The 24,330-nt window shown below is 38.7% G+C and overlaps 2 protein-coding genes across 2 annotated transcripts in view; one reads left to right on the top strand and one right to left on the bottom strand.

The window, feature by feature from the left end:
• The window catches only part of ACMSD (aminocarboxymuconate semialdehyde decarboxylase), a 50,417-nt gene extending 38,067 nt beyond the window's left edge, over positions 1-12,350 (bottom strand). Inside the window, exon 1 of the mRNA XM_070947434.1 lies at positions 12,138-12,350. Coding sequence (XP_070803535.1) covers positions 12,138-12,350 — 213 coding nt within the window. The remainder of the gene's footprint in view (positions 1-12,137) is intronic.
• Positions 12,341-24,330, top strand: part of TMEM163 (transmembrane protein 163) — an 88,640-nt gene continuing 76,650 nt past the window's right edge. Inside the window, exons 1-2 of the mRNA XM_070947545.1 lie at positions 12,341-12,509; positions 15,884-16,003. Of these exons, the coding sequence (XP_070803646.1) occupies positions 12,341-12,509; positions 15,884-16,003 (289 nt within the window). The remainder of the gene's footprint in view (positions 12,510-15,883; positions 16,004-24,330) is intronic.

Here is a 24,330-nt window from a genome sequence, read left to right on the forward strand (position 1 = left end):
GAGAGGAAAGAACAGGCAGCTTGACAAAACAAGAAATACAGAATCGAGAGTAATGAGTTAGAAAGGAAGCTGCATATTCAAAGACTGATGATATACTAATTTTGTTTTAAAAGCCAATGACATTAAATCAAGGAGATCCTAGCGCACCATTAAAAATGTATCTAAAGAGAAAAAAAATCAGACAACATCGGCTTCCTATCTTGTGCTAATTCATGATGCAGTTAAATTTTACCACAATATGCTGCATAAACTTGGTTACTATGGTTTGTAAATTGTATCTTTTGATATAAACTAAACTGATTCACTAAATCAGTGAATCCAGCCACTGATGAAATACTGTATTCAATTTTACAAAGTAAAGTTTCCTTCAAGTTGAACTCAACTGCTAGTGACTTTATGGATACATCTTGCCAACAAGATGGGAAATGCCATACCATTGTTTTCTTCAATATGCTACATTTAGAGCAGGACTTACAAATATGCTGTGCCAATCCAAACCAATCATGTTTGAGTCATATATAACCCGAGAGAGAGAGAGAGAGAGAGAGAGAGAGAGAGAGAGAGAGAGAGAGAGAGAGAGAGAGAGAGAGAGAGAGAGAGAGAGAGAGAGAGAGAAGATAATCTTTATTGTCATTTTCTACTTTGAGCACATTGGCAAATTCTGTTGCCTGCTCTCAAAAGAAAGGATATATCTCCCCTTTCACATACATCACACATATAAACACATTGGAACAAAACTGTGACTGAATCTGGATGTTCTGCTTCGAATACCCACGAAGCCTCCTCCCAGAAGGTAACAAGGAAAACAGGTCATTAAGAGGATGTGTAGCATCCCAGACAATCCTACGGACCCTGTTCAAGCAATGCTTATATGCTATGTCCCGGATAGAAGGAAATGAACTACCTATAATCTTTTCTGCCATCCTCACCATTCTTTGCACCGCCTTCCAATCTGAAGCAGTAATGCTGCCAAACCAGACAGTAATGCAACATGACACGATGCTTTCAATCCTCCCTGTATAGAAAATGGTAAGGACAGGTGAAGATGTGCTTTTCTCATGTGACGCAGAAAATGCAGGCACTGCTGTGCCTGCTTCACAAGTGTCTCACTGTTGAGCGACCAAGACAGCCTACTCATTAGCTGCACACCCAGAAACTTGATGCTGCTAACCATCTCCACAGGTGAAGCATTAATACTATTCAGCAGGTTCTGACAGGTTCTGGAGAACCAGTAGCGGAAATTTTGAGTAGTTTGGAGAACTGGCAAACACGACTTCTGGTTGGTCCCAAAGTGGGGTGGGAATGGAGATTTTGCAATATCTTCCCCCAGGAGTGGGGAGGGAATGGGGATTTTGCAGTATCCTTCCCCTGGAATGAGGCGGGAATGGAGATTTTGCAGTATCCTTCCCCTCGCCATGCCTACCAAGCCATGCCCACCAAGCCACGCCCACAGAACTGATAGTAAAAAAAAATTGAATTCCACCACTAATTAATACACAGAGGCGTGTGGCTGTGCCTGCCTTTTCTGAAATCGACAGTGATCTCTTTAGTTTTTCCTGTTTAAAACAAGCCTGCTTTATTACATCAGTTCAACCTCCTTGCGATAAGCACCCTCATTGTCATCCTGAATAAGGCCCACTACTGTTGTATCATCATGTAAAATATGTTTGGTAATGAAATATCTGCAAGAAAGCCACTGACTCAAAGAGCACCATCATTATTAAGAAGCTGATATTTTAACTTATTGATAGATAGAATATTTCATTCTGAAATAAGAAAGCTATTACAAGTAGTAATAGACTTATGACCATAACTGAGCCCTGCAATTATGGTTGTAAATCATGACGGTCTTAAAGCAATCAAATGACCAGACCTGATTTTACAATCTTTTTTGCAATGGTTGTTAATAAAATGCTAAAGTCATAAAGCAAACACTACGTCATCAAGTGAATCCACTGTTCACTATGGCCTGGTTTTGGTTAGAAACCAGAAATAAATAATTATTTATTTCGCTGTGCCCTCAAGACCCTGCTGTTCCGCCAGGCCGGGCTATCAATGTGAATGATTTTAAATTGGGTGTTTTAAATTTTTGGGTTTTAATAGGCTGTACACCGCCTATTTCCCGAATCCTTCGGGAAAAGGGTGGTATAGAAATAAAATTATTATTATTATTATTATTATTATTATTATTATTATTATTATTATTATTATTATTTATTGGTTAATCTTTAGTGAGATTCACAGCCTTTGAGGCTGGTTAATAGCTCAGCAGCTCGAGTCCTAACCAAGGACCTAGGAACTGTTAAGGTATCGTCGGAGGATGTAAGCTGTTCCGAGTAAGGTGGTTTTTTGTAGAGTCAAAATGTTCAAGTCCGGCAAATTTAGAATTTCTAAATAGCGGGGTAGCCCTTTGGGTATTGCTCCGAGGGCTCCAATTACAATCGGGACAACACACGATTTCTTTTTCCACAGTCGCTCAACTTCAATTTGTAAGTCCCGGTACTTTGTGATTTTTTCTTGCTGCTTATCTTCAATTCGTGCATCACCAGGTATTGCAATGTCAATGAACCATACTTTTTTCTTTTCAACTATTGTTATGTCAGGTGTGTTGTGGACCAAGTGCCTGTCAGTCTGAATCCTAAAGTCCCACAAGATCTTGAGTTTCTCATTCTCTAAAACTTTCTCAACCTGATGTTCCCAGTGGTTTTTGCTGTACTCAAATCCAAACTTCTGGCACAATTTCCAGTGAATGATTTTAGCAACACGGTCATGGCGTTGTAGGTAGTCAGTTTGTGAAATTTTGCTGCACCCACTGATCAGGTGGTCAACTGTCTCTTCTTTTTCATTGCAGAGGCGGCATTTGCTGTTGGTGGTAACATGTTGAATTTTTGCCTTCATACAGTTTGTGGCTAGGGCTTGTTCTTGAGCTGCCAAAATAAAGCTTTCTGTTTCTTTTTTCAGTACTCCTGATCTTAACCAGTTCCAAGTTAGTTTCTGGTCAGCTTTGCCTTCAATACTTTTCAAGTATTGGCCATGCAGAGCTTTGTGTTTCCAATTTTCAGCTCGCTGCTCAATTACTTCTTTCTTATATTCTGCTTTTGTTTTAGTTGTCTTTAAAAGGCCTCCTTTATTTACTTCCTTAATCATTGGTTCTTCACTTTTCTGGATGTAACCATTCAAGCTGCATTTTTCTTCTTCCACAGTCTGCTTTACTTGTAGGAGTCCTCGACCACCCTCTGCTCTTGGTAAATATAATCGGTCAACATCACTTTTAGGGTGCAAGGCATGATTCATTGTCATAAGCTTCCTTGTTTTTCTGTCCAAATTGTCTAACTCCATCTGGGTCCAGTCAATTATTATTATTATTATTATTATTATTATTATTATTATTATTATTATTATTATTTTTTCAGGCAAAAGTCATCAATTGCAGTCATGTGACTGCAGGTGCCACAAAGAGCAGGCTGGTTGCTGAATGCTCAAAATGCAATCACCTGACCTTGGGGAGGGTCAACAAAGGTTGACTCAGCCTTCCATCCTTCTGAGGTCGGTAAAATGAGGACCCAGATTGTTGGGGGCAATATGTTGACTCTGTAAACTGCTTAGATGGGGCTGTAAAAGTGCTGTGAAGCGGTATATAAGTCTAAGTGCTGTTGCTATTGGAACTTCAAAACCAGGTTGTAAGTGGCTTTTAGGGGGTCCCTCAAAACTTTGAATGAATGCTAAGTGACTGGTCAAGGACTACCAGTATTTGATTAGTATTACCGTCATGTAGCACATGTCAGAAATAGCATACTTTTTATATTTTTTAAAAAAATTGTCCCTGTTCCCTTAGGATTTTTAGCTTCTATCCCCTATGAAAGAGTGTCGTTCTGAAGCAGAAACATGTGTCCAATTTATAAGAAGAAAAAATTAAACCTTGGGATTTTTGAAAGAATGAAAGGAACCATAAGACATTTTGCACCTAAACATTCTGAAATTTGAATCAGCCTCATAATATATTCGGATCAATATTATCAAATGCACCTATCCCATTCACATCCAAATTTAGCAAGCGTTTGCACATGGGGGCTTTGAATTGGGGGCTCCAGAAGGTAGCAGCAGAGCAATCACCAATTACAGGACATGAATTCCAATGTTTGCATCCATAACTCTCACATTTCTTTTCATTTTATGTGGTTAAAGTATAAGGGCATATCTACAGGTAGAATGCCCTCTCCTAAAGCCCACTTGTTCATCCACCAGTATATGTGGCCCCCAACCTTTTGGGAACCAGGGACCGGTTCCGTGGAGAAAGGTTTTTCCACAGACTGGAGGGAGCATGGTTTTGTGTATTTTCTACAGTCACAGATGGGGTTTCGCTTGTTTGCATGGACCGGTTTCTGGCATGCCATGGACTGGTGCTGGTCCATGGACCAGGGGTTGGGGGCTGCTTTAAGTAAGATCCCGTCAACTAATTTGTGGTATAAGTGTTTGGCATAGAGCTTGCCTTGCTGTACTTAAAAGGCTAACTGGCTTATAATTAGCAGGCAGGTGCCCTTTTAATAAGTAGGCACTATGAGGACTAGGCCCCAATCCTCTGCGATTTATGCAGTGTGACCAATATAAATAAACAAAATAAAACAGAACAGAATAACTTTATTGTCACTTTGAATGTACACTAATCAGCATCACCTCCAATATATACTACATAATCATGACAGAATAAATAAATGAATACAAAATTATGCATATACCCACCTGTATTATATGACACAGAGAAACAACACAGTCTAATTCGGATGTATACATGTACATGGCAAGAAATAGCATGGAAGGAAGAAGTGGGGTCAACCATTTTGAATTATTATGTAACATTTCAGCATTAATAAAAATAATTGCTTGGAGCTTTACCAAGCTGTAGTTGATTTGTAGGATTCCTTATTTCAGCAGCTGAGATTGGGACCCAATTGGGCAGCAGGTTAATATTGAGATTTAAATCAAATTTAGGGGATTCTTCTTGTGAATATATGAAATAAACAAAATGTTAAAAAGTTATGATATTTATGTAGTTACTTACCAAGTACATCTAAATTATATTAAAGTAACCAAAACATCTTTACAAGGCATGTCACAACTTTTGAGCACCCCTAATGTTTGAAATTGAAAGTTGAAAAATTGACACACCTTAATATATAGTTATATTCTAAAATGATCCTCCTAACAGAAGTCATTCATCAGTTTAATTATCCAAAAAGGAAAAAAAAGTGGATCCTGATATATTTGTGATTTGATACCTTTGTGCTATTGGATGATCAAACATTTGGTAGAGAAATTACTTGATTCTGTGCAAAAAACAGAAGAAATGATTGATTTAACTTAAGGAAACTGCTTGAATGTAATCACTGTATAAGTATGCAATTGTTTTATACACTATATTAAGTAATGGCTTGCATTGAGTTTATTGAATATATAGTTCAAATTATTGGCTGAATTCATACATTACATTAGCCAAAATTAATCAAAACACATAATGTTTTAACTTCTGTTAAACTAAGTCTAAATACAGATTAAAACTATAATTCAGCATCTAAATGTGTACTGCTTTCTCTTAAACTAATATGAAAGACTGACTTTGTATTTTTATTCTCTTATTCTTGTTCTCATTTTTGTTTGACAAATTCCACTAAACAAACAAACAAATAACCTGCTTTAGTTAATAGGCCATTGTTAAATAAGCCATGGCTGGGTGATAGATGAAGTAAACCAACAAGTATGCTTGCCCAGTCCTTTTGGATGATAGAAGGCAATACAGGTAGTCCTTGATTTATGACCACAATTGAGTGCAAAATTTTCATTGCTAAGTGAGTTGTTAGGGGAGTTTTGCCCCATTTCACAACCATTCTTGCCACAGTTAAGTGAAGCATTGCACTTGCTAAATTAGTAACACCATTGTTACTAACAATGAATCTAGCTTACCCATTGAGTTTGCTTGTCAGAAAGTGGCAAAAAATGATCACATGACCCCAAGACCATCATAAATATGAGCCAATTGCCAAGTGTCTGAATTCTGATCATACGACCATGGGGATGCCGCAACAGTTGTAAGTGTGAAAAATAGTCATCGGTCACTTTTTTCCAGTGCTGTTTTAGCTTCAAATGGTCACTAAATGAATGGCTGCCTATAATTTGTTTTAAAGAAAGGACTACCTGTAATTTGTTTTAAAGAAAGCTTGGAGAAATGGAAATATCTTGAATATTTGATTTCCTGCTCTAATGGTCTGTGAGAATACTCTTAAGAGACAGGAGGAGGATAGGACAGACTAGCCAAAGTTCCCATAATATACAATTAACTCGAAATTAGTTTCTGTGTATGCTTCTTTAAATTCCTAACAGCAAACTTGCTTAGCTATTTTCATGTCAAAATATACCAAAGATCTTTGTTCTTTAGAAACTGGATAAAGCCAGTAGACGAATAAAATGTTTTCAAGCATCTGTAATGTAACACTTGGTCTTTAGTCTGTACCATATTAATTTGAATAACAACTGATGATAACATGTCACACATTGTATTTTTAGAACACTTCTGGGGAAACAGTGGCTTTTAGTTGTTGTTTTTACTCCCATCAGATGTTTTTAAGCACACATTACAGTTTAAGCACACATTACAGTGAGTTTTTTGCCATAACTTGGTGCGAAATTGTATTACTGATTTTTTTTTTAATGATAAAAATGTGGTGAACACTGGCAGTGTCTTAAGAGGCTCAATTCTTCAATTCAGAAAAGTAGAATTCGGAGTCTTCGGTATCCTTTTGCTATTAGTTAATCAACTGGTAAGACATAACCAAATTTTACGGTATTTATTTCTCCTATTGCGTATGTGAACCAACCAACTAGAACTATTATAGTATTTCAATACATTGGCTATTTTGTTGAAATTTAAATGTAACAATATTCCTTTAACTGATACAATTATTTTTGAAAAATAGTCATGTTCTTTGCTGGGTTGTGTTTGGTAAATACAAAATTATTCTATTGTATTTTTGTATGGAGGAATATAACTTCCTCCATTGAATGATTATAAACTTGTTTTAATGCTATAGCCAAGATTCATAACAACTCATTTACAATGATCTTGTCAATCCCATGCAAAATACGGAAGAGGTGTAGCATTTTAATCTCAGTCCTGATGACTTGGAACTCCAACAGGCAACTGGATGAGTTTGTACAATATTGTAAATTAAAGTGGGCTTGATTGAGTTGTGACTTGGTGAATCACAATTCTGACCACTGTCATTAATTTATGGTTCGATACATAATGCAAATCCAGTCAATTCTGTAGACCATGCTTCATTAAGCATTGACTGGCATGTGGTAGAAATACCACCGTAAAAAGTTCAAGTCACAATATATGGGGTAGAGAACAGAAGACTATTAAGTGCATGGGTGAGGAACTATGCCTTTTATGATTTGTGGACATCAACTCCCAGAATTCCTGAGTCAGCCATGCTGGGAATTGAAGTCCACAAGTCATAAAGGGGCCATAGATTCCCCACCTCTGATGTAGTATAATTACCATGCTGCACTTGTGGACTGCATCCCACCGGCATTTGCTTTTCAAGTATAAATTTGCACCTCCTTTATTCCTTTCCCTTGAGCATCACCATATGAAATGATTAGATGTTGCTAAGAACTGCCTAATGTCAGAGGGACTGACACCAAGAAATTCCCTTAATTTCAGTCTAATTACTTGCATTTATTCTCTAGGCGCATTATTCTCTATAGCAAAATATAATCTTCAGAACAAGATACCCTTCTTTTTCCTGTCTGCCTAAAATAAAGTTTCTATCCCCCAAAAGTGATATGGGTCACAGAAGGTGGGGGAGAAGGATTGAATGATCTGCTGTTTCAGCTGCATTTCACCAGTGTATTGAAACTATTATTTGCACTCATGATAAACAAGATGTTGACAGACTCAGACAGTTTATGCACTGTGCTAAGCTGGAATTTATTTAAGGATGGTTTATAGAATAAGTTGTGTTTCAAATTTTTATTGATGTATGTTGTGAGATGAAATAGAAATAGAAATAGAAACAAAACACAGAAAAGACAAGAGAGGTGCAAACAAGGGGGGAAAAAAGTAGTGACTTCCAGGTTTTTTCCCCCAGGTGAGTAGGAAAAAAAAAGCTACAGCCTCAATCTTTTGCTTTGCATTTCTTATCAATTCAAACCATTTGTATAGCGACAAAGTCAATCTAGTCATCAAAACCAAAAATCAAAGTTTCATATTTTTCAGTTTTCTGCTCAAAGTCCAGAAGAAGTTTCCAAGCAAAAACAAAACAAGGTAAGTTCTTCTTTTTAATTAAAGCAGTCAATTTTGCCATCTTGCCAACTCTTACCGCCTTTACCATCTATTCTTCTATTGTGGCAATTAGTGTATCTTTCAATCATTGTGCGTAGAGGTTTCTCACAGCTGTAAAGATACATAGTAACATAAAATAAACTGAAATTCATACAATTAAACAATTAAAATTACAAATCAGTAAGTCACATTGCACAACTTTTAGGACCCAAGTTTGCAAATTATGCTAACTCATGGACTCCTTAAGTAGTTAAGCACCATAATTTACATACATACTTCACAAACAAGCAAAATATGTTTAAAAATGAATAGCTGGCTTCACCCAACATGCTAAAGCACAAATAAACAGCCACATTATGATTTAATGTGATGTGTGAACCACTTTATACATTTATTAGTATAACTGTATTTACATATTTCCCAATTCCAGAGGCTGTATTCACACCCTTGAGTAAGTCAAAAACTTTGAGATACATAGAATTACTTCATGATTTCTATTGTTCTCTTAGGTTTTGACCTCTTTATTTGGTTTAGAGCTAATAGCAAAATTTGGAAGCAGAGCACCCTTTATTTCAAATCTCAGTTTTGACTACCATCATGTTGTTTATTGCAAAACAATAAATATTTGAAAAAAATAGCATTAATATATAAATACATATGAGATGGGGAATTGTCATGAATGAAACTGTCAGCTGAGTACCCCAAATAGTACATACTGTGTAGGAATAATTCACATAGGCATAGTAGAGTATGGAGTCCTTGCTACTATCTGATTTAGAAGATTACAGTGCAAACACTCCTAAATTACTTCTACAAAAGCCTAATTTGCTCTCATTAATGGAAATGCTGACTTTAGCAAGCAACTACATCCTTGTTCTAAAAGCACAAAATGTGTTTGAGCTAGAAAGTTTATTTTTAAGCTCCTTATTTTTTTTGTTAATAATGACTAATAATTGTTCAGAAACACAAATTTTCAGATGACAGATTTTCAATCTTGCTAAGAGATGAAGGTGTCAATCCTGTTCTTCTTTACCTAGAAGTAAATTTCAGCAAACCAAAGAGTCAGCTTCCCATAATGATGTAGTAACTACAAAGGAGTCAAAAAGGACTTGAATCTAATGTGCTGCATGAATCCATCCCATATAAATCGGTCATAGTTCAAAATGTCATAGGAAACCAGGGAACTGGGGATGAAAAACCCATGCATAAGCAGGTCAGGTAAAAATAGGCATAGGATGAGGAAAATAACACTGCTTATGAGAAAAATGGCTATGCATAACATGGTTAATTTAAATAAACTCATTTAACCTAAGATACTTTGAACTACAAGCCAACTATATAGTTGGCTTGTGGTTCAAACTATCTTAGGTTAAATGAACAATGTGCTAGCTAAAACCCAACTGACTATTTTGTGGTTCATTGTGTCATGTGAATATAGCCTGCTTATTGTGTCTACTACGTACATAACAAAATATTTCATGTTAGCTTATTGTTCAGTGTCTTATAAATCCAAGCAATTGGATTATAACAAACCATGATTCAACCAACTATAGGTAAGCCTGTTGTGCAAACACAGTCCATGTAAGTTTATGAAAAGCATCTCCTTCCATTTTTCCAACTTGGGGCTTTACTACTATTCTAAGATTTTCAGAACTTTCTCCCAAAGGATCATGGCTATCTTTGCAAGTAGAAAAGAAGAACTATTTCATTAGATATACACCTCTTCCTGGGAGTATAGCTCTCAGCTGCCCTTGGGTGTGGCTTAGATTGTAAAGCCAGGAAGAATCCTGAAAGCAGGAAGGACAAACCACATCAATATTTATTGCCAAGGAAAAGGCATTAACATACCCACATAGCCCTCTGGAATGAGGTTTTCCCCAAGATTCAGATGGTCCCTACTTTGCTGTTGTGTATGAGATTCCCAGTCATCCAGGTTATGGTTGTCCCAAAAGTGCTTTTTCAAGAGGCAATTGGACTTTCTGGTTTTTCTTTGAAGATGTTTCACTTCTCATCCAGCTCTGAAGAAGCTTCTTGGATGAGAAGTGAAACATCTTCAAAGAAAAACCAGAAAGTCCAGTTGCCTCTTTAAAAAGCACCTTTGGGACACTTTGCTGTTGTTTACAAGAGCCATGAAGTCCTGGCCCTTCACCCAGGCCTTTAGCACAGGAGAATGAGACCCTTTGCTTCATTCCATCTGGCCTCTTGTGCTTATTGTCTTTTATTGATTTTATTGTAATTTCTTCATTGCTTGTTGTGAGCTAACCAGAATGGTTGGGAGTTGGATGACATACAGGTTTAATAATAATAGTAATGATGATGAAGTTTCAAACTTGAATCAAGGGAGGCATTACCTCCCATACTTATTCTCGGACAAAATGAAAGTCCAATGATTTCAGTAAAGCTCATTCCCAAATAAATGAGGGTAGGATGGTACGGTCAGAATAGTAGGTGGGGGGAAGAGGAGGAATCTAGCTAATTCATATTGTTAATTACAAATCAGTAAACTATGGCTTAATGACCAGTTATCAAAATGGGTTATAGTATTTCAAATAAACACAATGAAGCAGCATGGTTCTAAATGAATGATTTGGAGAACATCACTCTTATTTTTCCAATTACCACTGCTTTGGTTGAAGCATGCACATGTCTTCCTACAAGGGTATAGGAATTGTCCTGGTCTTATTACTCTTATGTCTAATCTGCTTTTGACTATGCTAACCAAAATAAAGAAGCCACCAGTTCCAGGCTTACCCTTCCCTCTTTCTGTTAAATCTCTAGCTGTGAAAAGATGGTGGTGACTCTTTGAGAGCTGTATGTAACGAAATTTAATTTCAATTTAATGTATGCCATTTAGTGTACAAAGTGACAATAAAGTTATTCTAAGTTTAAGATGGGTTCTGCACTTTAGGTTGTGTGAATAATACATTTTAGGAGCTACCAGAGAGTTACAGTACATGTGTTAAACTAAAGGATTTGGAGACCTTAACGTTTGCAGAGTTGCACTGGAAGTTTATTCCTTTTTCCAACATAATCACCTGGAGCTTTGGAAGAAAAATCCCTTTGGGCTGTCCTTAACTGGGAGGATGCCCAGAGTTAGTGGGAATGGGGCAGCATATAAATTTAATATATTGATGATACAGCAGAGTTGGGAAACTCCGGCAACTGCTAGTATTACCTTGGTGCCAATGAGGGGGTCCTTGGTGGTTCTTCTGTAGACATTTCATTACCTCTGAGCTTGGTGGTTCTTCTGTAGACATTTCATTACCCAAAAGTTTGGGTAATGAAAGCAACCAAGCTCAGAGACCACGAAGGACCCCCCTCATATCAACCCTGAGCTACAAATCTTCTTCTGCCATGGTCCTCCCAACCCTTCATGGGACCCTTAGGGTCTCTTCTGCAGTATTTCAACCCAGGTACACGATAACCTTCACTTGCTCGTTAAGGGGGAGAACTCTTGAACTCACGCATTTTCAAAGGGGGAGGGGCTGCGGCACGTGGCCGGTCCCAGCAGTTCCCTTTAACGTCCAGCTTTTAAGGGGCTTGGGGCGCATGGGCCAGCAGCAGCTTCAGGTGGGGTGGCGTGAGGGAGAGCGCAGCGGCGTGCGCCAGGCAGGAGCTCTGCACCGAGCGAGCCCCTTCAGGAGTTAGGACATTCTCTCTCCCTCTCCCCCCCCCCCGCCCCGCCTCCCAAATCTCCCGCGCCCCTCCGTCGAGGGAAGAGTTGGCGCGCGCCGCTGCCGCCTCGCGAAGTGGGAGGAGGAGCTCAGCGGCCAGGCGGATTGCTGGCGGGTCCCACCTGCGGTTGATTGGCGAGGCAGAGCGGCGGCCCGGGGGGAAAAGCGAGGCGAGGGGCTAGTTCGCCGCTTCTCCGTCCGTCCGTCCGCGCGGTTTCAAGTCTTTCTTCTCTCCCCCCCCACCTCCTTTTCTCCTCCTCCTCCTCCTCCTGAAGCCGCCGCCTTCTTTCGCTGCTCCGCTTCCCATCTTCCTTCTCAGCCAGCCATGGAGGCATTTCCAGTCGGGGACGAGCTGGGCAGCACCCCAGAACCCACCATTTTGCAACCTGCCGGGACTGCTCCCGCGCCGGTTTATCCTGCCCTCGAGTCGCAACAAGGCGAGCACCTGCGCGTCGGGGAGGACGTCCAATTCAGCGAAGAGGTGGAAGACCGAGGTGAGCCCTTCGGTCCGGGGACGCTGCCCGCCGCCGTCACCGCCGACTAGTGCCAGGTCCAGTCCTGCAGCGCCGGTTGCCCCACCCACCCTCCTACCCACTCTCTCACTCACTCACCTACCCAGCCTTTCTCCGCTGGCTTTTGCTCCTGGCGTTCGAGCTCTTCTTAAGTTGCCGCTTTTTCCAAAGCCCTCGCGCGCGGCACATTCGCCAGCCCTGCTGGCGACTTCTGGGGGAGCCCCGCTGGATGGATGGATTGATTGACGCTTCTCCACAGAAGAGCGCCCCTGCCCCCTCCCTTCCCCCCCTCCCAGTTGAGTTTCTGTAGTCGGCACCTTGCCCTGCCTGCTTCGTTTCAAAGCCGCTTCAGCGAAGCCCACCACCTCTCTTCAACTCCTTCCCGCCGACGGCTGGCGTGCGCTCCTTTGCGCAGAGCTACATTTTGCTAGGTCACCCCCGAGCGTTGCCTTCCTCCTGCGGCTCGTCCTCGGTTAACGATCGCCTGGCCCGGGACCTCTACTTGCTGGGAGTCGCTCGGGTCCTCGTCCGTCCTTTACTTCCAAAACCCCATGGCCTTCCCCCCACACCACCCAAAGCTTCCCTTCCTCCCTCTGGCCCAAACTCTCCTTTCCTCTTCCCACCAGCCTTCCTTTGCCCACTCCTGTCCTGGCCGTCGTTCCTGAGACGCTGGCTTAACACAAGTTTATGCGACAAGAAATCGCTTTTCGAGACCCTAAGACTTGGTGCCGTATTCACCTTTGACACCCATCTTGAGGGACCTCCGTTGACTTCTCCTTACTAAATAGGAGGGGAAAAAATGTTTTCCCATCTAGGCACCTGGCAAATGAATGGTGGAGTTGGTTCCTGCATCTGCTGCTGATTCTCTCCCCCCCCCCCCTTATTTGAAAACATGCAGTAAAAGCATCTACCAGGATAAAAAAATAAAAACATCCCATGCCCACCCACTTTTTTTAAAAAAAATGGGTATGCTTGAAGGCTAACTTTCAAAATGCAAATCCAAAAGCATTCACTGACTTGCAAGCAGGCGGCCTCATTCATTGCAAAGAAAGGATGCTGTGTATCCATCTCCACCCTTCCTTATAGAGAAGGGACACTCGGTCTATTGTCTCCTGCCGGTGGTGGCACCTGCCCTGCACGTGCCATTCATTGGCTTTGCATATTTTTTTTCCAGTCCCCCCCCCCCTCTGGTCTCCCACAATGGCAAGGAAGTTCCCTTTGAATTTAGGCATTCCTTTGAACTTACTCCTTGCTCTTTCCTTTCAGTTATTGTTTCTAATTCTTCTTTTCAGTGGCTTCTTTTAGATCTGTTTCCCAGATAATGTTCTGGCAGTAGTTCCATTCTCTAAAATTGAGTGGGGGTGAATGAAATGAGGGATGTCAGTTTTTAAATTAAAAGTCCTTAACATTTGGAAGTAGCTTGCTTGTTACTTTGCAACTCAGAGGAATGTGTCAACTATATGTAAGATACAATTTCAAGAGTTTGGGGCCAGGAATAGCATGGTCTTTATTTAAACAAGGATACTCCTCCCACTGTTACCTTTTGCAGAATATGCTCCTGCAGAGATTTTCGTCAGATATGACAGAGGAACTAAAATGATAAAAAAGAAAAATAATTGTGTGTTGGGGACATAGATATGTGTTGGAGACAAAGAATCCCTTAAGCTTATTTTTATATTTGCTTTATTTCTTCTCATCTAATCTGGTTGATTATTCCCAGGGAAATGTTAGAAATATTTTTTATCCTTAAATGTTAATTGTACTATCTGTAGTTTTCAGCTGCTTTTCATTAGGCCCCAATACATGGAGGTTTTAGATGTAGCCCATTTAGAAAGTTTAAAGTCAGTGTCTCAGAATATTATTTATAAATTTTTTCTCTATCCCGTTAGTTAGAAAGCGGAGAAATTTATGCCACCAACAGAGCAAGAAATAATCAGAACATATAAAATGTGATATTTTATACATCATACATTTCATTAAGTTGTGAATAGATTATAAATTATAGATTTATAATTTAGATTTAAATTATAAAATTTATTTTTAAATAAAGATGGATGTAAAACCCATCACATCACAATTTATAGTAGAATTTTATGATACAAAAGCATTTAGAATTATTTAAAAAGAGAATAATTTTATCCAGGAATTATGGCTTTTAAGTAATATGTATTTTATCAATTTTTGTATTGCCTTTTGTAATTTAATTTATTTTTGAACAGTTATTCTAGAAGAATTTTGTGCACTTGACTCAGAAGTATGATGCAGATAAGAAAATATTTTTCTGTATAGTTGGTAGGAATATTATGTTTGTATATAATTGCAAATGTGTCTGTCATATATCTGTATATTCCATAGGTCTTTAAAGAATTAACAGTTGTAACTAAATAACTACTAAATCACTTTCAACTGGAAGAACTGAGTATTTTATGTGGCTTAATTTAACAGATTTAGTTATTTTAGTTTCAATTAGAATGCATTGATTTTACTTAGGTAGCAATGGTAAGCATATTAAATTAGAAAATATAGATTGATATGGGAAGAAAGGTTGTATGTCTTCTACCTATTACAGACATTAGGATTTTATTTATTTTTATTTTATTGTCTTGTAATAGCTTTGCTTAAGGCCTTGGCTACAGAGCCCTATAGTACTTTTTATCCTAGAATTCACTAATTCAGAGGGCTTTGTTTAATCCTCTGATAGACCTGATTTGATAAGACTATTTGTGCTTCCGTGTAAGATAATGGTACCAAAGTAGGAATTTGGTTTTTATCCAAAATCAAAATGATATTTAAAGGAAAGGGGGAGCCAAGAACAATTTTTCAAATGTTGTTAAATAGACAGGTTAAAATTGCTGATATAATAAACTTAAAATTGAAAAAATAAAATGGAAATAAATTCTATTATCACCTATATTTACTGTAGATATGTCAGCTCTCTCCCTCCCTCCCTCCCCCCCTCTCTCTCTCTCACACACACACACACACCAACCACAAAAGCAGGTTTGTGCTATTGACTGACCATCCCAAGGAAGCGTTCCTTTGTGCTTTGATATCTAATTAAGAATTGCAGTGTAAATACAGAGCCATAAGGATAGTGTGAAAGCTTCACATATACACAACCTCCTGTACAATTACAATATGCTCCAGGCGGTAATTAGGCTCCTTTAGCCTTATAGAAATCTAGGTTCAGAACTGAATCAACACATCTTATTTGTAATAAAATGATTGATTGGCCTCTACTGTAAGATACAAATAAACATAGGGCGTATTTGGTAGATTCCATACAAATCCAGTTATAATTTGTGGCAAGGAACAGACTAAAGTAACAGACATATATGTTTATTTCTTCTCATCAGGTTTGCTAGAAAGCAGTACAAGATTAAAACCTCATGAAGCTCAAAACTATAGAAAGAAAGCAGTGTGGGTTTCGTGGGCCTCCATTGTTGTTACGCTGGCTCTGGCGGTAGCTGCTTTCAGTAAGTATTGAACCACTTTCTCATCTTTAGATTGTGTCTTCAGCAACTGCATGCTATACAACACACAATATGATACTGCTGAAATTACATAGAAACAGCTGTCTGTTCCCAGTTTTCCTGAAAAAGCCATCATTGCTGAAAGTTAGAAGAAAGACTAGATGTTGAAAATTTTTTGAACTTGTATGGATGGGGGGGGCATTCTTTAGTGGAAAAATATTATGATTTATCTTTTTTTAAACAAAAGGAGTTCCTTGAATATCTTAAGTATTCTACAGAGATGCAAAAAGAATGCATGCAATAACCTATGTAAAGACAGAATAATTATTGCAACATAACAGCTAGTTAATATTTGAACTGCAGCCTACCATTTTGATGGGATTACATCTTCCTTGAGGTAACTTTAATGATGCCCATGTGGATATGATTTTCTGCTTTAGGCTATTTAAGTTAATATTCCATTGAATATATTATTTTTTTGTCAATTAGCCTATGCGGACTCCAAAACTGAATGTAGCTTTTTAAAAAAATCAGATGAAGGAAGGAAGGTCATTTCATTTAAAAAGAAAGTAAGTTGCTCAGCACAAAACGTTGCACACTTGCTAGTAGGGAAGCTAACCCATGAATAATGCAAAATGATCTTGAATTCGACAAAATGAGCTTGTGGTGTGAGATGCAAAATTTGATAATGGTTACAAAAGTCAATTGCATTTTTTATTTGAGTTGCCAGAATATTTATTTATTTATTCACTATAAAAACAGAATGAAAAAGACAAAGGATTTATGTGAGATAGTGAAAATACGATCTTAATGCGAGAAAGGCAGACTGGATGCCTCTGCAGCATATGTTCCAGTGCTAATCTGCAGCAGTGGGCTATTGCTGAAAGTTGGTGTCAGCTCCCAAGGGGGGTTATTAGTCTTTGGCCAAATGGGCTCTGCAGAATTTAGCATATATTACTTGGAGTAATTTGTATGGAAAACACACGCCTGTGTATCTATTTTTGAAAGGAAGGAAGAAAGGAAATATAAATGCAGAACTCATCTGTAAATCAAAATACAGCCTCTGTAGATTTGTTCTTTGTCACTGATAAAATTTGCTACCTAGAAATTGGGTCAGTTATCAAACCAGAGGATAGCAGTCTATGGCATTTTAGGTAAAAGGATTAGTGAAAAATAAATATTCCCAGAGATCTTTCCCCTTTTCTTTTCATCTGGCAAGAGGTAGTATCAGTAACACTGCAGTATGTGTTCTAGATATGCTAATAATCCTGTTGTAGCATTTGCTTGAAGTATGTACAGATGAAATCACTGGAGTGTAATTCTTAACATTGACTAAATGTGCTAATTTGCATTAAAAGTTTGGGACAAAACTTTTTAAGTATCACTTGATATTACTATATTGAAATATATGAGTAATGGGCTTACATTGAAAGTGGGAGAGCAGACTATGTTTGAAACTGAAGTGCCACATCTAAGTAACTGAGAAGATAAAGCCAAGATTTTTAGAATTCCGGTTATTTATTTTTATTATTTATTAATTAATTGAATTTATATTGCCGCCTATTCATACATGGCGACTGAAGGCTGCTTACAGAATATAAAATCTCATTTAAAACAATAAAACTAATAAAAAAGAATGAATTAATATAATAATATAATATAATCTACCAGGCCCGCTGGTAGAACCAGGTCTTCAGTGCCTTCAGGAAGAGTGTTAGAGCGGGGGCCATTCTCATCTCTGGGGGAATGATGTTCCAGAGAGAGGGAGCCACCATGGAAAAGGCCCTTCTTCTGGGTTGTACCAGGTGTATCTTTCTAGAGGATGGGACCCGCAACATTCCCTGCCTCCCCACTCTGATGGATCAGGTAGATATTGCTTATATCTTTAGCCAAATTCTTCAAAGTTGTAGTTTATATTCCCAAACTTGATAATTGGTCCATTGCAACTTTTTAACTGTCATTTAGAGACATCTCATTTTTTAATTGAAGCTCAAAATATCTCTTAGCCAGCAACATGAACAGAATTAGTGCAATGCAATGTAGCCCTAAGCATTTTATTGAGAAGTAGCCACCACTGTATTCAATGGAAGTTAAGTTCCAAATAACTGATATTGAAGGCCTCTGTGTGGGTGGATGTACAGGTTTTAAAGTGATAGGTAAGATAGAATAGTTTCAAAATTTTATTAGGAAATCAAAAGTGCAAAGCAAAAAAATATTTCAATATTTGTGGGAGAAAAAGCAAACTTCTTGTTCAAAGTTAATAATACAGGAAAAGGCTAATGACCTTCAGAATTAATTTCCTATGTTTTTATAATGTTATGTAGGAAAGACCTTGGGAGTCTGAGGCAAAAGATGCTATTTAGGGAATGCTCAGATAAGAGAGGGCGTGGCAGATACTGCAGCTGCATGACATATGCAGGGAAAGAACCTCGGAAAGCTTCCTTCCTAAATGTCCATGGAGATTCTCAATCATCCACATCATGGTTGTCCCAAAGGTTCAAGAGGCAACTGGACTTTCTGATTTTTCTTTGAAGACATTTTGCTTTCTCATCCAAGAAGCTTCTTCAGTCTTTTGGGACATCCTTCCTCTATTATCAGACTGTAAAAAGAGACTGATGGGGATTTGAACTTTCAGACTTGCAAGATTCTGTTAATGTACCTTTCCAATAAAATAGAATTAACTCATCTTGTTTCCAGTCTACTCTAACTGGGAAGGCTGATAGTTTCAGCACTATTTAAAATCAAACCCACAGGTATATAGATTTAGAAGTATATATTAAGATATTTAAATTTAGTAGCTGGGGCAGTGATTTATTGCCCCAGCTGCTCTGTGATTTACCTGATGATGCTTCTGTTTGCCTGATATATATTAAAAAAATGGCTGCACAATTCTCCGACAATACATCATTTTGAGCACTGGGAAACCTATAGAAGAAACTAAAGGATGTAGGAGTTCCATAAAAGATGCAGGAAATTTCAAATGTAATTATGCTGCTCAGAGGAGTAGCAGTGAACATTCCTAAGAATTTTTACTATATATTTTTATTGAAGTTTAAGATACAAAGATAAAAAACTAATACAAACTAAGAAAAAAAAGAAAAAAGTGTAGAGATAAAAAGAAGAAAGGAAGAAAAATATATTTGAAAAGCAAAAAGGAAGGAGTTCTTCTTCATCAAGACAAATACAATTTCAGTAACTTTTTATTTTCTCTAACCTTTCAACCAAATTTTCTTCATCCCATATTTTATCTTTTATCTATTAGGAAATAATAAAGTCCCATCATTCAATTTTAATCAGTAACGGTTCATTAAGAGTTTTTAGAACTTAAACAAGTAAATCAGTTTCATATCCATTTTACAACAATTTGCCATTTTCTTTTAAAATGTAACAAAAAATCTTCCCATTTCTTATCTTATATCTATAAGCAAATCTTTAAAATTTTATTTACTTTTAAAAAACCCATTAAGACTACCAGAAACAATTAAAAAATTTATGATTAATCTCTTCAAATAATTAACTTTTTGTCTTCTCCTCTCAGAAACCCCTCACAAGTTTACTTTGCTTTTAATACCGTAGCTTCTCAATTCCTCTAAAAATACAGCAACAAAAAAATGTCTTCCAATATTTTATCTATAAAAAAATCTTTAAGGCCTCTTTCAGCTCTAGACAAGAAAAATCCACTAAATGCTACTACAAAAAATATACATTTTAACCTTGATCAAATAAGCCAACTTTATAACACTTCTTACTTTTAAAAGTCTTGATTTTCATTTCTTCTAAGTAGTGTCCCAAAAGATTATTTCTTTTCATTCTCTTTTTATCTTTTCTCAGGAACTCCTTCATTTTTGGCAATATCATTTCTGCATCCTGTCAACTTTGAATCATATCCAGAACAGCCTGATTCACAGTTGGATTGTCTTCTATCTCCTCTTTTAATCTCATTTTTATAATAACAATCTTAACATAATGTTCTGAGTACATTATTGCTAAATATTCTTCCAGAATTAAAATACTTTCCTCCATTCCGAATTAGTGGATCTTCTCCTTTAATTCTAATCTTTAATTCTTTATGGTCACCTTTGTGACCAGCCTTTAAGGTTTCCTCTTCTCATGTTTTTCTCTAATTCACAGCAGAGAAAAAATATTTTCCCAGGGAAAGATTTCTTACACTTAAATTAAAAATATCTATATATTTTAATGGATTTTTTTTTTTTAAAATCACAGGACGTATTCTTACAATTATTTCAGAATCTTATTCCAGTCAATCTGACCCCTTAGTCCATTTAAAACTTTCTAAAATCAACGTTCTAATCACCCTTTTGCTGCTTATTTCCAAATAAAATATTTTTCTTTAAATTCTTCAACTTAAATAAAACTTTTTTCACTGAGGATTGAAGGAAAAATTATCCAGTGTAATAAACTGTGTCCTTCTGAAGGTTCTTAGTATCCAAAAAGCAATTTACAAGCCATTTCTAGCAAAACTGATTAAAAGGACGAAATAGGTGTCTTTTTAAAGGCTTTGAACCATGGTTTGGGCAAAGCTGATTTTCGTCACTCCCAGAGTTAAAACTTGCTGGAGACCACTGTTTTACCGGTACAGTCTTGTCATGGGGAGCATCAGCATAGAGCATTCTGGACAATCACAGGTTGCTCTCTTAATCTGAGGAGGAGTTCAGGGAAACTGATTCATTCACCAGATCCTTTTTCCACCATGATCATCGGTTCTGCTCTTGTGGAGCCGTCTTCAGTTTGCCATTGCTTCTGTAGTAGATAAGATTTTTTTTCTGATCTAAATTGTGTCCAAAAGAATTCCTCCAACAAAGACTATAGATATCCATATGCACCACTGAAACGGTTCTTTACAAGCTGTGAAGGCGTAAATTATTCATGAAGGTTAGGATTAGGATTCCTTATAGTACCTTTCAATGAAACCTTGGAGTATTTTCATTTTGTATTTCTCTTCTACTGTCAGCAGTTTCCATGTTTAGGCAATTCGAATGCTGGTTGACAGCTTGCTGATAGTCACCTGTGTGATGTGATTGGTTTTTGCTAGCCTGAGAATCCTTTTAGACACCTGCTATTTATGGCACATGTTTTCTAGCACACAATTCTTTAGCTGCTGCTGTTTAGTCAAACTGCTTCTCATTCAACCTGTTCACAAAGTAATGAAAAGGCAAGCTGGATCCTGTAGTCCATGATTGTAACTATTTTTTGCGCTCCATTGACACATAATGCTAAATTATAATGTGATTTGTTGGGCTCTGTCTCAATATGTTGTACAAACCAGCTACTATGACTTGTTTAATGAACCATGGTTAAATTATCATGAAGTGTACAACCATTTTTCTATATATAAACCAGAGAATGATGAGGCATATGAATTAATCTATAGTTGCAAAAGAACATTTTTCATGTTATGGCTAAATATGTAAGCTCTCGTTTTTAACCTGAGTTTTAGATTGAAAAATAGAGTATTCTCAGTAGTAAATAGAACTATTTGTTCCTATATAGACATATCAAGCTTAAACTCTAAATTTAACATGAGTTCATCAGACATACTTAACAAACCATGGCTAATAAGGGATAATTTGTCATTATCCCTCACCAATTGGCTTTTCTAGTTAATAGGAGTGTTTTTATTTTAGGGAGTAAATTTAATAAGATTAAAAGTTATTTTTATTTAGTAAAAATCTCAAGATCTGGTTTTAATACGTTGATTTTGACCAGAAAGAAAAATGGTAGCTTCTCTGTCAAGATCATTTCAGCTACCAAAATGAATCTTAGATTACTGTTTCATATAGTGACTTTTTTCTTATGGTGTGAGAATTGGTAATTTATTTATTTATTTATTTATTGCGATTTATCTGCCGCCTTTCTCCCTAGGGACTCAAGGCGGCTTACAAAATGACAACTTCAATACAAATCACAATACAATACCAAATTAAAATCAGTAACCCAATTAAAAACGATTTAAAATTATACCAGTGTACCCCCAAACGGATCAGTTTAATTGGCGGAAGAGCCACGTCTTCAGCCCGCGACGGAAGGAAAGAAGGTCGGGGGCTGTCCTGAGCTCAGTGGGCAATCCATTCCAGAGGGTCGGGGCTCCCACAGAGAACGCCCTCCCCCTGGGGGTCGTCAGCCGACATTGTTTGGCCGACGGCACCCTGAGGAGGCCGACTCTGTGAGAGCGCACAGGACGATGGGAGAACGGCTGGAGATGGTCCTGCAAGTACCCCGGGCCTAAGCCATGAAGGGCTTTATAGGTGAGCACCAGCACCTTGAAACGTATCCGGAGTGCCACCGGTAGCCAGTGCAGCTCACGCAGGAGAGGTGTTACACGGGAGTATCTAGACGCCCCCGTAACTACCCGCGCGGCTGCATTTTGGACTAGCTGAAGCCTCTGGACACATCCCAAGGGCAGCCCCATGTAGAGGGTGTTACAGTAGTCCAACCTAGAGGTAACAAGGGAGTGAGTGACCATGGCGAGGGCATCCCGGTCTAGGAACGGGCGCAACTGGCGCACAAGACGGACCTGTGCGAAGGCCCCCCTGGTTACGGCCGTCAGATGGTCATCTAAAGACAGCCGAGAATCCAGGAGGACACCCAAGTTGCGGACCCTGTCGGAGGGAGCAAGGATTTCACCTCCGATCATTAAGGATGGAACCTCCAGATCCCGGGATGCCGGCATCCATAGCCACTTAGTCTTGGAAGGGTTGAGTCTAAGCCTGTTCCTCCCCATCCAAACCCGCACCGCTTCCAGGCAGTGGGACATCACGGAAAGGGCATCCCTAGGGTGGTCAGGGGTGGAGATGTAAAGCTGGGTATCATCAGCATATTGATGATACCTCACCCCAAAACCACGGATGATCTCACCCAGCGGTTTCATATAGATATTAAATGAAGAATGTATCGATGGAAGAAGAAATTTATGCTTTCTTTGATGTTGGTTATAAACATCAAAGAATAAGAGAGATGGAGAGCATTATTTCTTTGCTGCATTTCCTTTGGCATAGAAACCTGACGTCAGGTTATATAATTTGTTGTTGTTTTTAATGTTTTGATTGGTTGAGTTTTACAGTTTCTGAAATGATTTTACGTGTCTTTTAATTTTTGATTGGGAACTGCCTAAGAGTTGGTTGAAAGAAGGGAACCTGTCATTAATGCTTTAAATAAATAAAATAATTTTTTGCTTCTGGCTTATTTTGTTTCTGTGGATTCAGCCACTGTAGTTTGTAAGGTATGGTTTAGTGTTAAGAGAAAGTATGCTCTTGGAGTTTACAGAGGGTGATCATTGGTGAGATTATGTGTATGAATAGAATGCAAATAAAGAGTTAAATGACCATTTCGTTATAAGGAAAACATACAAAACTAAGAATATAGAAGCATAGGTGTTAGAAGAAAAGACGATGGCTTGAAAGAGAAAAAAGATAAAAGGATCTATGGAAATTCTTAGTCATCCAGGTCATGGTTGTCCCAAAGATACCGTATTTTCCGGCGTATAAGATGACTTTTTAACACATGAAAATCTTCTTAAAAGTCGGGGGTCGTCTTATACGCCGGGTGTCGTTCTCCTGTAACCAGGCAGACCAGCCCGAAAGGCTCTGACGAGCCTTAAATGGCTCTGGCGATCCAAGCTCTGACGATCTGCTAATCAGGCAACTCAGCTGGGATCGCCAGAGCCATGGAGAAGGGAAAAACTTTTTCCCCTCCAGCTTGCTTACCTTAGCTCAGTGGTTGGGGGTCAAACAACCCTTTCAAAGGGGTTTTGCAGGTGGTGCAATACAGAAAAACGAGCGCAGCCCTCGCCATCCGGAATGAATGGTGCTGTTGTGGCGGTGGGGGAGGGGGCGGCAGAAGCGGGAAGAAGCGGCGTTTGCGATGGCTGAAAGCTGTGGGAGTGAAGCACTACTTTCATTTGTATGGCAACAGCATTCCGCCTTGGTATATTTGTGCCAGCCAGTGGCGTAAGGCAGCCCTCCTCTCCTGCTGCCTGGGACTCAGAGTGGTAAATGGTGTCTGATCTGGAGAGCAACTGGATTTTGCTCTCTAATCCGGATGCCAGATCGGCCCCCTGCAAACTCTCGTCTCTCGAGGAGTGCTCCCTGAAGCGGGACTGGAAACTTTGGTTGGACTGCTTGAGAGAGGAGAGCTTGCAGGGGGGCGATCTGGTGTCTGCAATGGAGAGCAAAATCCGGCTTTTTCTCTCCGCTGTAAGAGCGGCATCCGGCTTTTTCTCTCCGCTATAAGAGCGCTGTAAGAGCGGCAGCCCTCATCTCCTAATGTTTGGGACTCGGAGCGGTAAATGGTGACTGGTCCGGGAGCAGCTG

The sequence above is a fragment of the Pituophis catenifer genome, unplaced genomic scaffold, assembly GCF_029215685.1.
Source record: "Pituophis catenifer annectens isolate HBS135680 unplaced genomic scaffold, rPitCat1.0.hap2 SCAF_1, whole genome shotgun sequence".
Classification (NCBI taxonomy): Eukaryota; Metazoa; Chordata; class Lepidosauria; order Squamata; family Colubridae; genus Pituophis; species Pituophis catenifer.